Raw genomic sequence first — 15,459 nt, 5'->3', positions numbered from 1 at the left:
CAGGAAAAAAACATTTCAAATATTCCCTTCAAGTCTGCTATATGCATTGTCAGCAATGCAGTATTTTACCAGTGAATGTCAGGCAAATCAAGCAGTTTCATTGAGGATCTTGTGAATGTACCTGGCTAAATAGTAACATATTATCTATAGCAACCTTCAAATTGGAACCAAAATTTTTGACAACTCACTTTACTGAAGCTCTGTGAAAATTTGGATTAGATTTTTGAGGGGAAAACACAGATTTTCTTGGCTGCCCATGTTGCTTTAAACTTCAGATGACCTCCTTCATCAGAGCTCACATAGCAGTCAGCTATACTTATGAACTTGTTTCTAAAAAACAGCTCATGTTTTTTTAAGAACTGCTATTATCTTTGATTCTATGGATTTTGATGGGTTTCTGTTTAGGCTTTTGCTATGCATGGCGCTCAGAATTTTTGGAAGGTTTTATACTGTAACATAAAGTTATCAAGTTATCATGTATCAAACCAGATTTATCATTTTAATCATGTCTTTTTAATCATGACTATAGTTGTTCACATAAACTCAGGCAACTGTTTTGTTTTCACAGCTATGTCACAAACTATATGAAGTGATGACAAAGCTGGGGGATCAGCATGCAGACAAGGCCTTCACCATTCAAGGGGCACCAAGGTGAATTTATTGCCTTTCTAATGAATTGCATTGCTGTAGGCTTTGTGGTTTCAGCATAGGCAGCAACCACCTACACCATGTGTAACACCTACACATGGTCACAGGCATTATTGGTAGATGAACGTATCTGGGATGAAGTTCTTCTCAACAGGAGTAAATATCCAAAGCTTCCTTCTTCACTGACTATTTTTCTAGAAAGTCCTTTCAAAAACAAAAAAGAATGAAAGCTGTTTAAATTTAGCCAAGTTCACTGTAGACTGTTACATCAATTTGCACCAACTAAGTGTATAACTCATTTATTCTTAAATTCTCAGAATGTCAGAAAATCAGCTATGTTCCTAACTCTCATAACTTGTTTAAAGCCTTGAAATATTGAGATATGGTTTTAGCTCCTATTATTAGGTAAGAATCCCAAACTTTGAACATCAGCTTTTATCTCATCTACTTACAAGGAAAAGTAAAGATCTGAGGGTACATCATAAAAGCAAAAAAACCTGAAATAAAGAGAATGTCACAAAATACCATCTTTTTAGACTTCCAAGAAAAATCTTGTTTTAAAGCACAAAACCAAAAGGAGTTTAAAATCAGATGGTGTTTTCTAAAGGTCAGTGGATGCCAGTACAATATTTCTGTACTGGCAACAGAAATGTACTTTCTGTACTTTCAACAAATGTAGCCTTTCTGCCACAATTTTATTTCTAATACTTATGTGCAGAAAAGGTTGAAATGTAAAACAGTGAGACTTATAAAGACACAATGATATTTAGGGTTAATATATAAAGCCTGAATTTCCATTTAATCCCAGCTAGTCAGAAACAATTCGAACAATGCTTTATAGCTTTCACATCCCACTCTAAGGGAAACCGTAGGGGATTTTTTTAACGGATTTCTTGGACAAAATCAAACACAAACGAGGCAAATATTATATCTGAGAACTATTTAATGATAAAGAAGGATATGTGTCCCTACTGGAGAGGGACAGAAAGTTAAGCAGAGAAGGGAAAAGAAAGACGGAGAGAGAGAAAGGAGGCCAGCGTCAGAAGAGCGCTACCACCAAAACCGGAGCGGGCGCTGGGGCGGAGCGGCGGGCAGGCGCTGTTGCGGGGAACCGGCGGAGCTTAGAAGAGTAGACGGAACAGATGAAGACAGGGCGAAGAGTCAGGGAAGAAGCAGGCAGCAGGGGCCGACCGAGGCAAACCTCTAGACGAGCCCCTCAGCTCAGAAACAGCCAGCGGGGCGTGGTTGGACCGCGGTTAAATGCTTTTATGTGCTCAGGCTCCTCCCACAGGCCGCTCCTTGTGGGACGACCATTGGCTAGTCAGGGAATTTGCGCTGGACCTCAGGGCTTTCCCCCCTGCAGAGGGAGGCTTCTGGCAAGGCAGTGGTGGAAGGTTTGGGTGCCCTGATTGTCTGTCAGGCGAAGTCTCCATTCTTTAAAGGGGTTGCCTGCTTAGGGACTGTAATGTCAGCGGTCTCTACCCTCTCGCGTGCTAGGCACCTTCTGCGCGTCTTAGTGCTCAGCCCATGTAGAAATTTTCCACCCAGTGTCAGAAAATCGGTTTATAACACAAAAGCTAGATAATGTTGAGGCATAAATAAAAATTAAGTTGGTTCCTGACATAGCTACTGCTAATTTGCCCTCAAGATGGAGGTAGATTAGCAACAATTAAGACTAACCAAGCAACATAATGTCTGCCTCAAAATTATGGAAGATATTCCTCCATTTGTTTTAATCCCACTTTGGAAGAACAAAGAATGAAATCTGAAACTTCTGACATAATGCAAAATTCAGAACTACTTTATAAGCACATCACTAGAATTTGTATTTTACATTATTTCAGTGATAATGCATGCTCGTATATTACATATTGCCTTTGGCACTGTTAACTTTGGCCCATTTAGGATGGGCTCGCAATCTGAACTATGTTCCCATAAAGGATTTGTAAAGCACTTTTATGCAATGTAAAATAATGTAGTATTGGAAGATTTCAAGCACATTTTGTGACCAGCAGGTATTTTATCTACCTCTGTCTTTTAGACCATGTCCAACATGCTCAAGCTTGTTCCCACTGAATTATTCCTTCCATCACTGGGAGCAAAAGAATTATGCAACAAAATTATTTTGCTGCAAATTACTAGATGTCATTTAATGTAGTGTGAACTTACTTTAAAAAAGCTTTCTAAAAATCCATTTTTTCAGTTACTTTGTTACTGTCTTTTGCTGTCCTGTTTGCAGAGCCTTGTGTGAAAATCTGGATAGATTTTGACTTCCCTTATTAGTGATGATACTCTAAAAGATTCCTAAGTGGATCTTCATGAGATAAAATAGCTTTCCATTTTAGATGCATGAGAAGTTGATACTAGACAAGTACAATATCTAATCTTTCTTTTAAAAAACTGCATAAAAAGAAACATCTTAAGAACTTGTGTGCTACTCAATACTCTGTCCTGAAGGCAATGATTGTACCCTGGAACATAAATTTCTTAATGACTGCTTATTTTTTCTCTTTTAATATTTCCACAGAAAGAGGTGGTGAGTGTGAGCTGTTTGTCCTTCCAAAGAATGGTTTTTCTTGTGTTAGCATTAGGATCATCATGTTTATGCTGTGGTCTCAATCGGGTAGTGCTTCTGCTCTCCCTGAGTATGTGTACGACTTGCTTCTACTGAGTACTGTGGTTGTTGAGTACTGTAATTCGTAGCCTCCCTCATTGTAAGCTTTAAGCGTATCTAGGTAGCTGAATATTTTCTCAGTGTTTGCACCAGGTCCTTTCATGGGAAGTGCAGATGCTTTCTATCACTTCATCAGATCTTTTCTTAGTATCAGCAGAGCTCTGTTGAAGTCACTAGACTGCCGCTTGTTTTTAATTGTTGCGATTTCTCCTTCTAAATAGTGATATCTTTATAATAATGTTGACTGTCTTCTGTTTTATTGAAACCTTTCTTAAGTTGCTGAGCTTTTAAAATTATTTGCAGTATTCATTATGGCTTTCTGTGGGTTTTTTTATCTTCAGAGTGTTCTGTTCTGTGAAATGAAGACAGTAAATCCATTTCACGTTTTATAATAATTATAAATTTATAAGTGAAGAGGTATTTCAAGTACAGAATCTGAAAAAATGCAGGTGCTCTTGTTGTCTTCAAGTTAGAATGATCAGGTAAACAAATGTTCCAAAAATCACGATAATTCAAAATTAAAACTTCCTTTAACACTGAATTTTAATTGTCTTTAATTGCAATTTTAGTTTTAGTCACTATATAATGGCTTCATTCATCTCCAGTGTGTACTCTCTTTTGTGGTCCCTGACACTACATCAGGGATGCAGTTCAACTGTTGCATCTGATTTTGAAGGTAGTAAGTCAGCAAGATATATATGTCCTTGCCATTCCTTTGCTTTTGTCTAGTGATTCAGGTCCACTCCGCTTTGCAAAAACACCATCACCACCAGAGGAGGTCTCTCCCCTACCTAGCCCTACTGCTGGTCCCAATCATATGCTGGCACCAGCGTCTCCGGCACCAGCCCGACCTAAGTCACCTACACAGGTAAGGAGATACCTAGCAGAGGGAACTGACCTGTTGTGCAGTGAGAGATAGCTGAGATGATGTATGTGGTGGATTTTTCATGTCGGCTGTGACTGAGTAGTGGCAGGGAGGCTACTGGTTCTGTTGCAGTCTGTTCTGTTCATCAGTTGTTCATCCCTTGTGTCATAACATGAATAGAAAATGTTTTTTTGTATTAGGGGAATGAAGAAAATGTTAGGTGACTAGTGAATTGGTGAGACCTGCAGTGACATAGCAAAACACTTCTTAGAAAGTTGCGTTGTCTCTAAGGACCTATATACCAGCAGTGACTGTTTGAAAAGCCTATTTCTAAAACCTCCTTGTGAATTTTTGTACATTATGTATTTTTGCTCTTCATTCATCTTGAAATTTATGCTTACCTTGGGAAAAATTAGCCGATGAGTACCACTGATCTGGCCACTCTCTAAAACAATGAAAAATAAAGCTTGTTGAAATACTGCTCTGCTAATTACTGATAGTTAAAGTCTTATTGGTTGTTTTAAACACTGATTGGGACACTGACACTGTTGTAATCAATGGAGTAACTTCTATTCTCACTAGTGTTGGTAAAATAAGAATTGGTTTCATTCATCGGTTCCATCTGTAGCATAAGTTGTATGTGATACTTTATGTGCATATCAAAGACTTGTGTTGATGTTCTGGATGTTTTTGGAATTGGGATAGCTTCTGTACTGATTGCTGTTTCTATGCTGTTTGCACATCAGAAGAAGATTAATTTTGTATCTAATGAGTGTGCTTATTTTCTCTGGTGTCCCAAAATGTGACAACTCGCTGCCTGAGTATTCACCTGGTAGGATTCAGCCTCATTGGTGCCTATGGTGTTATATCCCTATACCACCTGAGGATTTTTTTTTTGGTGGATTTATTTTCTTGGGTTTTTGATAGATTAAAAAATCATCCAATACTATTTTGTATTATTCCAAGCAATTAGTTTGTCGTAGTTATGTGAATCTCTGGAGAGCAGTAGGAACATAGTGAACTAAGCACCTTTGAAGTGTTATAGGTCCCAGAGATTATATGGTCCTAGCATTAAGTACACTCTAAGGCTAGCAACAGGTGGGCAGTGACAAAATCCCAAAGCTAAACACAGATGAACTCAAGAAGCCAAAAAGCTGCAGAGGCATTCTTTCTGTGCACTATCACCCTTCCAGCTATGAGCCATATAGAAGAGCTAGTGTCTTGGGCTGGATGCCTGTCGCAGCAGAAAAAAAAACAACCAGAACTTGCTTTTGTATCAAATCTGAAACCTTGAGTTTTAATGACTTTGAAACATAGGGTTGTTTTGCTCTTCCCATAATGTTTATTTCCAAGTGCTTGGTGGTAAACAGCTAAAGAGTTCCATTTCCTACATGACTTATTCCCATGGCTTATTTAGGGTGAAGCAGCCGAAGTAAAAACCTAAGACAATTTGTTTAGGTCTAGTTTAAAGATTTTCTCTTATACCTGAACTAGTCTGTGACATTTTTGCTGTCTGCCTAGCTGAGGAAAGGTCCACCTGTCCCACCATTGCCTAAGCTCACACCCACAAAGGAGTTGCAACAGGAGAACATCATTAACTTATTTGACGACAACTTTGTCCCAGAAATCAATGTGACAACCCCATCACAGGTAAGCTTCAGTGAATTGTGTAGAGGTCCAGCCATGTAATCACCCTAAGTTCTCCAAGATAGTGCTCCGGGGGCTGATCTTCATGGCGGGGGAGGAGGAGGGTGAAGGTTCAAGGCAGAGGCACAATTACCACTTCCTGTTATCATGAAAGTGTTACGCATATGATGTTTTGCCTTTGAATAGGTCACACATAATCACTTAAAAGGGCTAACGCTGCTAACATATTGAAAAAAAAGAGCAGTTTCTGAGAGGTCTGACTGAAAATACTGTGATACAGTCATGTTTGAGATTTAAATGCATCCAGGTTGTGTTACTAGCTGAGAGTTGATCTAAGATGCTTTTTTTAATGCTAAGTATCTCAAGTGGAACCTCACAGAGATCCTACATTACTTCTGTTTCCTTCATCCAAATCTCTTCTGTTTCCTTCATTTAAAAGTATTCTGTCTTTCTGTTGAGTGATTTTCAAAAAATGAAACTCGGCTGGTTTTTATAGGTATAAAAATTAGCTAGATGATTCATTCACTTGGCTTTGCTCATAGAAACAGTAGCTGCACAGCAGAGAAGGGTTCAAAATTCATTTTATCTTATAATGATATTTTGAAGTTGCATGTAATAAACAGAAAAGCCAGAATTGTGCAAAATAAGTCCATAAAATTTGTATTCGGCTATTCAGCTTTTACATAGTTAGAGTGATTACGTTTTTTTTCAATAATGGACCCTTTCTTTCATGGTAACTGGAGCTCTGAAATCCGAGCCTGCATCTGATAGATTGGATAGTATGTAGATCTGAAGCTTGTGCAGAATGTAGGAATGTGTGTTTTCATTTGAATCATTGGTTTCTTCTAACTCATTTGGCAACACAGGAGAACAAAGGCAGGGCAATGAAAAATGCATTTTATACAATTTGAACATGTGATGCTTTGTTTTCTTGTGGTAGGGAGAAACAGGCATTGCTGTGTGTAGAGATCTATTTGGAAAGGACTTATTTTTCTTCAAGTCTCCATACAATTAAAGAATTAAAGGCTACTCCCAGAATGTAGCTGCTGGTAGGTGCTCTTTCTGAAGGGAGATGTCAGGCATCACTATACCCTGCCTTCATAGGAATTAATTACTGTAGGAGCATGAGCCTTGAAATCACTGGTAAGAGTTGGTGTAACCTGTGCTAGATATGGCCCCTTACATTAAATACTGTATCTAACTAACATGCATATGTCAGGCCATCCAAGGAAGCAGAAATGAAACTGGTTTGCTTTTCCATTAAGAGATGACACCAGAACAAGGCTTTAAATTAGTGTGTCACATTTCCAGAATCCTTATAACCTTTCTGTGAGAGATTGGCATAGAAATTGAATGGCATAATTAAAGTGGGCATGCTTCTGAGAACTGAAATCTTTCCCTTGTCTCTCAAGGAAAATGGATCTCCCTTTAGTAAGTGTTTTATGTCCTTCCCTCCTCCACAGTCAATGACCAGGAAGTATCCTAAGCTATTCCCTGACCACCTTCTCATCAATCATTTGAACTTCTGCCTCCACAAAACCCACCTGCATCACTAAAGCATCTTTGCTATATTTGAGATCTCTGAGTATGTATGGACATACTCAAATAATGTGATGTATAGATTTTGTATCCTTGTGTATGTGAATCAGTTAAGGAAAATATATAGCATGAAATTCACACGAAATATGGACTTATTCTTCTTATGTTTAGGGCTCCTCCCAAACTCCCTAAGCCCTTGTTGAGCAGTATGGAGAAAGCTGTTTGGCCTGCAGAGCCTGCCAATGGTACTTCCCAAGGGACCACCACTGCTCCTGCAGACACTGCTCCTGCAGAGGCACAAAACCGACAGATGAGAAGAGCTTTGCTGCTTTAGTACAGTGTTTGGGACAGGATTACAAACAGGCCAAACTTTTGTTTCTTGAAACACAAATATCCTGTAATTGTTGTTGTTCCTCCTTCTTTACTAAGCAGTACTGATGCATTTGCTGCATTAGTGCAAAATGGTAAAAGGCATCTCTGCTTGATGCTGTTGAATGTTTGTGCGCTGATTCAACAGTTATTCAGGTTATTCATTGTCAAAAATGGACTTAATTACTGCCTAGTAAAAGAAGGAGGTGAGAAGATGAAATATCTGGTTGACCAGATGAAAGAATCATTCAGAAATGTGTGTTCCTTGCCTTATTTCTCCTTTCCTTCACATCACATTTCTCCGTATTATCCAGTTACTAACTTGGACATTGTAGGCCTTTATATGCCCCTTACAGATACATAATGTGTCTGAGTGTGCCTGACAGCTCTAAAGTGAATGGTCCATAACTGCTAAAGCTATTTTAAGACTTGTACAGACTGTACAGAGAGAGAGTAACAGTTCTTGTAGTCCTTGAAGGTTTCTTGTGCCTTCTTCATACCTTGTATATACCTCTGAGAGGTACAGCCTTGCTTCTGCCACAGCTGCCTCTTTCAAGTGTTTAATTTGTTCATGCTCCATCATGCTGTTGTGGAATAAATACAGTATATTTGTCAGACCTTCCTGTCATAGCTTTGTCCCTTATTGAGGGATTTCCTGAGGTTCCTGTTTCTCCTGCATCTCCCGGTAATGCGGTATCTTAGGTACTCTGTATGTTTATTTGGGGCTTTGTCATTAAAGTTGAGTGTTCTCTTCATTTTGGTCTGAGGGGCATGGGTAACTTGGCTATCAGTGATCAATACCCTGTGAGTTCCAATACCTTATCTGGTCTATGGCCTAAGGAAGACTCCTGTTAATTTGATTCAGTCCTCAAAGGTAGCAACTTTATTCTCAAACCTCAGTGAATGGAGACATCTTTTATGTCTCCATCCAATTCTGATTATATGCCAGCACATGCTGTTGTTTCATCAAGTTGTATGACCATATGAGTATTAGTGACTCAAGAGCATATGTGATGAAATCTAAATACACTCGATGGAAGGCATGAGAGAATAAACATAATGTTGGTTACTGGTCAGAGTGGTGGATTTGACCTTTTTAAAGTGTGAGACTATAACGCTGGCTTCAGTGTATCAGACCAGTTATCCTTCATCACCAATGATGCCAGAAGACCAAAGGAAGAAGATAAATCAGGGCAAGCAATGTTGGTACTCCTGACACCCGCTTCTACTAGTCTCTTAGCCTCCATTCTTTTGCTGCTCTGAGGTTTCCTCAACATGATTTCTACCAATTTAGTAACCCTCAGCAGACTACTTTGCCACAAATTTATTCACTCTTTCAGCATGTGTACATTTTTCACATTCACATTACGTGAAGCCAAGAAGGTCCCCAGCTGGACCCTGTGCCACATGGAGCAGCACCACTTCTTTATTTTACATTTTCCCCCACCAAGTTTGCTGCCAACTGCTTTCCTGCCTCCCTGAAGAATCAGGGAGTAGCCAAACCTCTGTGCCTCTCACACTGGTGTAGACATCACCCCTTATCACATCACCCCTAGCATCTCTTAAAAACGGGAGAGTTCTAGGTCACTCTGTCATTCCTAACATGGGAGCTGAGTAGCTCTTTTGACCATGTTTGCAGGTGACACAGAGAGTTAAGGTGTTTTGTGGCATGATGGAAGCCATTAATTACCTAACTTTGAACATCTGTTTACCAATAGTAACAGTAATTTGGAACGTTTATACTCTTAAATGTTTTAATAACAAAGTCTTTGCTCATTAATTTTACTATCATTGTCATCATCACTATTATTATTATCTCCTAGTTTTGCTGGGTTTATATGTGCCATATTCCAGTAGACTTGCCCAGTCATACAAGCTCTCTCACTGTTTAACTGAACAACTAGCAATAGGCAGTACTAGCCTTGTTAGCAAGACTAAGGTGCTTGCCTAGAATATTTACAATTAATGATAATTAAATCTCAGCTATATTTTCACACTAATAATTCTATGGTGAAACACACTCATAGTTTTTTCAGGTTAATTTATAGCAGAAAAGACCTGTAGCCCATTGAACAGATATATATGTGTGTTTATATTTTTATAGTGACCTCAGAGGCCTTGGCTAATTTATTAATTGCAAACCAAAAAGACTCTACCATGGTAATCCGGTTTAATAAGAGCATATAATAGAATCATAAAATGGTTTTGGTTGAAAGAGACCTTAAAGATCCTCTAGTTCCATCCCCTCTGCCTTGGACAGGGATAGCTCTCACAAGACCAGGTTGCTCAAAGCCCCATCCAACTTGGCTTTGAACAGTTTTAGGGATGGAATATCCATGACTACTCTGGGCAACCTTACTTGGCAACCTTCCAGTGGGCAACCTTACTGGGCAGCCTTCCAGTGCCTTACTATCAGATGTTTCCTAAAGTTTAGAGCCAAAGACAACATTAATTGTAAATTGCTATACATGTTCAGAATTAAAACTTAATTCAAATGCATTCAGATCCTTCTGTATTGGCTTTTTACTAATGTTTGTGTTTGGGGAGAGACTAACTTATTAGAATGTATGGACATTGGGTGTCATTTATGTATTTTTTTACTTTGATGTATGTCTCAAAGCCCTTTAAAAGGGCCTTCACCATCAAATGATGCACACTCAACACTTCTTTAAAAGGGCAGTGACTGTTTAGCCTGAAGAGGCAAAGCTCTACTACAGAGAAAACAAAGACATCATAAGAGTGAATCTCATAAAAGTAAGACTTGTACTAAAGCTCAGGAAAATCTTCAGAGCTTCCTCCCCTTTGTGTGCACCACAGCTAGTAAATCTGTGGAGTGTTTTGGGGTTTTTCTTGATCATTTTAATATTTTACTGCCCAGAGCATCTTTTAAAAGATAAGTTTTTCAAGAATTATATTTCTCTTCTAAAAGAATGAAGTACCTGAAGCTAAGAAAGAGGAATCGTTACTGGATTTGGACTTCGACCCTTTCAAGCCAGAAGCAGTATCAACAGGAGTTAGTCATTCACCCATGTCTCAGGTATCTCTTTGCCTTCACATAGTCAAAGCATATGAATGCAATATACTGTGTTTGGTAGAAAAGCTTTGCCTCATGAATTAATAGGAAGTATCTGAAAAATTTTATCTTCCTGAGAAGCACAAGTCAGCCTTCTGTCTTCCCTGTCAGTAACCATGTACTTGATGATGTACTGGAAGGAGAGGAAATTGTTAGGTGGTAAAATGAGATGTCTGCTGATGAGAATGGTTGCTGGTACCTTGGCCTTGACTTTAGCATGCTATTGCTTTCCATCGTTAGAATAACTCTTAGTGTAAACATTATTATTCTCCAGAGCTTGTTTTTCTGACAACTTTTCTGACCTGACATTGATTCTTCATGTCTGGAAAGATGCGTTAGAGGACCTAGGTCTCATAGAGTCAGCATGCAGTTGCTTTACTGTGATGGAGTTTCTGTGTCAAGCAGTGGTATGATCTGAGTGCTTTTGCTATTAATCTACTTTAGACCTAATCTCAAGGAATAGGAGTATGGAATAGGGTTTTCTTGTAGAATGTTGTGTTATTGAAAGTCTACATTCAATAGTAATATTTCTAATGGTAGTCTTTTGCAGCACTATGAAAAAAAAAGATGAAAACTAAAAAAAAAAGAAAATGCTAATATGTCAAATTGCTGATATTCACTGGCTTATCCTACAGGACATGCTATTTTAAAATCTAGAATTCACTCTCACTACCCAGAGGGTAGGTAGCAAAGTAGGGAACATCTCATGGCCATCATGTCTGTATCCCTGTTTTGTACATAAAGAAACAATGTTAATACACTGTTAGCAAGACCTATCATTAATCTGGCTTGTTCTGTGAGACATGAGAAGACTTATCAGTTGTTCAGAAATGCAGCACTGGAAAGGAGTGAGAAGACAAGAAGCTTTAAGGCTGAGATGGTCCTGATTCTCTGCTGACCTCTACCTCAGTTAATTTCTTATTCAGTGTGAAGCCCTAGTTATGTAATGAGATCTGTAGTGATCTCTGACAAGATATGTGCTGTCAGAAAAAGAATGTACTGTCAACACTCTGAACATTAGCTGAATTTTCTTATTGAGATTTGCTACGAGAAGTTTTCCGTTCTAGCAAAAGCTTTATGCATTTTACTTGTTATGCTTTTTCTCTGTTTAAACAGAGAAGAGGAAGGGGAAGGCAAATGACACTCCATAGCATTCAGCAGTGACAGAAAAGACTAAGTGGGACTTTGCTAACGACTCCTTCAGCTTGTTTTATAATAATGCTGATTAGAGCATTGGGATCATTAAACAAAAGATACTTAACTTTTATGACAGAACATATTTGTTCTGACACCATATTGTACAGATTGTAGAAAAGTTTATTACTTTGGTGAAAATCACTTATTTTATATTCAACTATGCCACGAAGTACAGAATATAATTTTGTGTAGAAAATTTGTAATTTAAAAAAGTTACATAGTAACTTTTCATCTAGGGCCATAGGAAGAATTCACTGAGCACTTTTACTCACTCTAACCTTTCTGCAGAACAAAGACTTATGAGAAAGAATGGCCCACATCTACAAGAGCTGTGGATGAGTCAGAACACCGTGATTTTAGAAGGGAAGACAGCCCTGCAGTTTGGGTCTTGTTTTCCCTGGAAACAAAGACAGGGTCATTACTATGGCAGTATAGATAGAATGAAACCTGTGGCTGCAGAGCCCTGTGCTTGCAGGGAGATTAAGAAGAGAGCCTTATATGGTATTTCCATATGTGTATAGTTTTTGCTTCAGTCATGGATATTTTTCATTCAGCAAACAGCTGAGGTATGAATGTGAAGACAGGAGTAGTCATCTGTACATGATGCCTTGGAAGGCCTGGCATGACTTGTCTGTCGTTAATTTAATTAATTACCTCCCTCCACTGCTCTGCCAGGGTGATCCAGCCACCGTAGGTGAGCCCTGGTCTGTCCTTCCTTCAGTTGCTTTTCTGTGTCTATGGCTGCATTAGAAGGGACCTTTCTAAACCTGTCTGGTTCTCTTCTCTTTTGATACGAACCAGCAGAGTTCTGTCTCATGTGGTGGGCTATAAATATTTGGCATGAAGTCTGCTGCTTTTTTTTCATTTGTCTGCTTAGCTCTTCTGTTGAGAGGTCACTAGCATTAATTAACAGACTGGACAAGAAAAAGAAAATATTGGTCAACTTTCTTATTTCCTTTCACAAATAGTATGCCATTTTCCTTTCTAGTGTCAGTGTTGTGAGGAAGGCCACTTTCAGTAGATAGCTGTATCATTTTTAACTGGCTAGAAAACCCGAACTTTGTAAACTCTTTAAGGCTGACACCTTGCAGAGGCTTGTACACCTATTGAAAGTCACTCAGTCCCCAGCTCCAAACCTGGCCATTACTCATGCACACAGCAATGTGTGTTTGCTGGAAAGCAACAACTACTTTGAAGTGGAAAATGCCACAATGCATTGCATACTTCCCATCCTTTATAACCAAAAGTATATGCAGATACGTACAGAGACACACACACATGGACATGTGCTAATATATAAAATATGTATGTACTATAAGCATGCTTATAAATAAGTTCTCTGCATTTAATGGGCATTGTTATGTAGCATGTTGGACATAGCGTACAGGAATGGTATTTTCTGACATGCTCTTTTTTTCACTACTTTTTCTAGACATTGCCATGGGATCTATGGACGGTAAGCCTGACATACATAATAGTATTTCTGTGCCTCTGATTTTCTAACTTAAACTCAGATTTACAATTCTTTTACCAAAAGCCAAGATAAAGAATTCACAGACCATGAAAAAACTCTTTCAAGTATATGAAGCCACTCCGTGTCTTTTAAAACTAATAACAACAAAAAATAATCTGTTTCTTAGCCTACAAAACCTAAAGGATGTCAGAATTCTAGGCTAAAAGATTCACAATCACTACAGCTAAGTGTGTTGCTTTTATTATGCCCAAAGTACAGCTATTAGAAGGTAATAATGGATATAAGTCACTTGTTTTAAATACCTGATGGTGTCCATTAACCCAGTGGACAACCATTTTCTCAAAACCAGGAGTAAAGACAGAATTTAGCTTGTCTTTGTGGGCAATACAGTGAACTGGAGTTACTCCCAAAAGAAAACACTGCTATAAGAAACTGAATGAATCCTTCCTTCTTCCTCCTGGTGCCAAATCGCATTAAATGATCTGCAGGAAGAAAACAACCCATTTTTGTGAGCTTTCTTTTGACTGTATGTAATGGAGTTATCTGTGTTGACTTGCATGGAGCCTGATATGTTCATGTTTGACCTTTTGTAGCTTCAGCCAGTACAGAAATCTGTGAACGCATTCAGACACACAGCACTGTTTTCTTTCACATTCCACGTATGATGTATGTTAAATGCGGATGTCCTTATATTGAGTGAGGTTAAATAAAGCTTGATAAAAACAGTCATGTATATAGGCTAGCCAAAATTTCAAGGCTGCAAATATCTGGACCACATGAAATAAACCAGAAATGTTGAGAATGTATTGCTCTAAACTTAGATTAGATAGCTTTATTAATGTCTTCTTTCTGCACAGTTTTATTTATAGCTTTTTAATGTTATGTATTTATTCTGTATTATCATTTTTTTCATCTTTGCTCTATTTTTAAAAAAGTCCAGTGTGCTTCATAGCTAAACATTTGAAATAAAAATGTTGGTGACTCACAGGGGAAAGCAAGAGGTGATCAATATTCAACATACATGAAAAACTTTTTTATAATGTAATTCAGAGGTTTGAAATTCACAGGCCTGGAATTAGTCTTGGGTGGAGTGATGGGAAATCACCCACCGCTCCTTCCCCACTCTGATAGGTAACTGCAGCTGGTTAGAGAGCTGCTAATTAATGAACTGCTGCTGTATCAAAGTAAATCATGTTCTTCTTTTCTGTGTTTTATGTGTATGACTTCGTTCTATACAGACAAGCAGCGAATTGGTGCAGCCGGTAAGCAAACCTCCCTCGAAAATCACAACCACTCTAGAGACTTCTTTAATCACTGTGGTGTAAAATATAGTTTTCTGGTTTTGTGTATCAGTGCTGCTCTTTTGCATTACAATTTATTGCCTTCAGATGTTTCAAATCACATAGCTTTTCCTAAAATTGCCTAATCTAGTCACTTCATTCTTTAGATTTAAATTGCTCTTGTAAAATATAAATGTTGTGTTTTCTCATCAAGTCCGCCTTTATCTTTTTCATCTTGTGTTTTTTCTTTGCTTTTCTGTCTGCTTAAAGCCTGATTCTTCAAAAAGTCTTTCCCTGTGTAACCTGATCATGGAGGAAACCCCAAACAGTGGGTCATCAGAAGATACTAACAGATCTCAAACTGATCTAGGTTCACTCAACTGGGGCCTAGATGTTAGCACACCCAGTATCAGCCAGGAAATTGCTGCAGGCAGTTCTTTGCTTTTCCCCAGGGCAGAGCAAACCTCAAGTGAATCCACGGGTACTCTGCCTGCTAATGTTTGGCCTGCAGTAGGTGAGCAGGAGGATGCTGCACCAGGGCCAGCTTCTGTAAGCGAAAACCAGAGGACTTCACTGGAGGACCAGTTGGATGCCAAAAGTGTCGTGTGGAAAGATGTGGTGACCAATCAGCCTTTAGAGAATGTAACCAGTTTTGAGGCACCCATCCTGGGAACTGATAGCTTGTTGGGTGAA

The 15,459-nt window shown here is 38.7% G+C and overlaps 1 protein-coding gene across 1 annotated transcript in view; it reads left to right on the top strand.

The window, feature by feature from the left end:
• The window catches only part of AMPH (amphiphysin), a gene marked incomplete at its 3' end in the record, with an annotated part of 56,224 nt that overhangs the window by 25,748 nt on the left and 15,017 nt on the right, over window positions 1-15,459 (top strand). The window contains exons 8-13 of the mRNA XM_031060860.1: window positions 569-651; window positions 4,052-4,190; window positions 5,709-5,837; window positions 10,672-10,779; window positions 13,445-13,468; window positions 14,725-14,748. Of these exons, the coding sequence (XP_030916720.1) occupies window positions 569-651; window positions 4,052-4,190; window positions 5,709-5,837; window positions 10,672-10,779; window positions 13,445-13,468; window positions 14,725-14,748 (507 nt within the window). The remainder of the gene's footprint in view (window positions 1-568; window positions 652-4,051; window positions 4,191-5,708; window positions 5,838-10,671; window positions 10,780-13,444; window positions 13,469-14,724; window positions 14,749-15,459) is intronic.

The sequence above is a fragment of the Geospiza fortis genome, unplaced genomic scaffold (genome assembly GCF_000277835.1).
Source record: "Geospiza fortis unplaced genomic scaffold, GeoFor_1.0 scaffold265, whole genome shotgun sequence".
Classification (NCBI taxonomy): domain Eukaryota; kingdom Metazoa; phylum Chordata; class Aves; order Passeriformes; family Thraupidae; genus Geospiza; species Geospiza fortis.
Note: the sequence above shows the minus strand (reverse complement) of the source record. Positions and strands in the feature narration are given on the sequence as shown.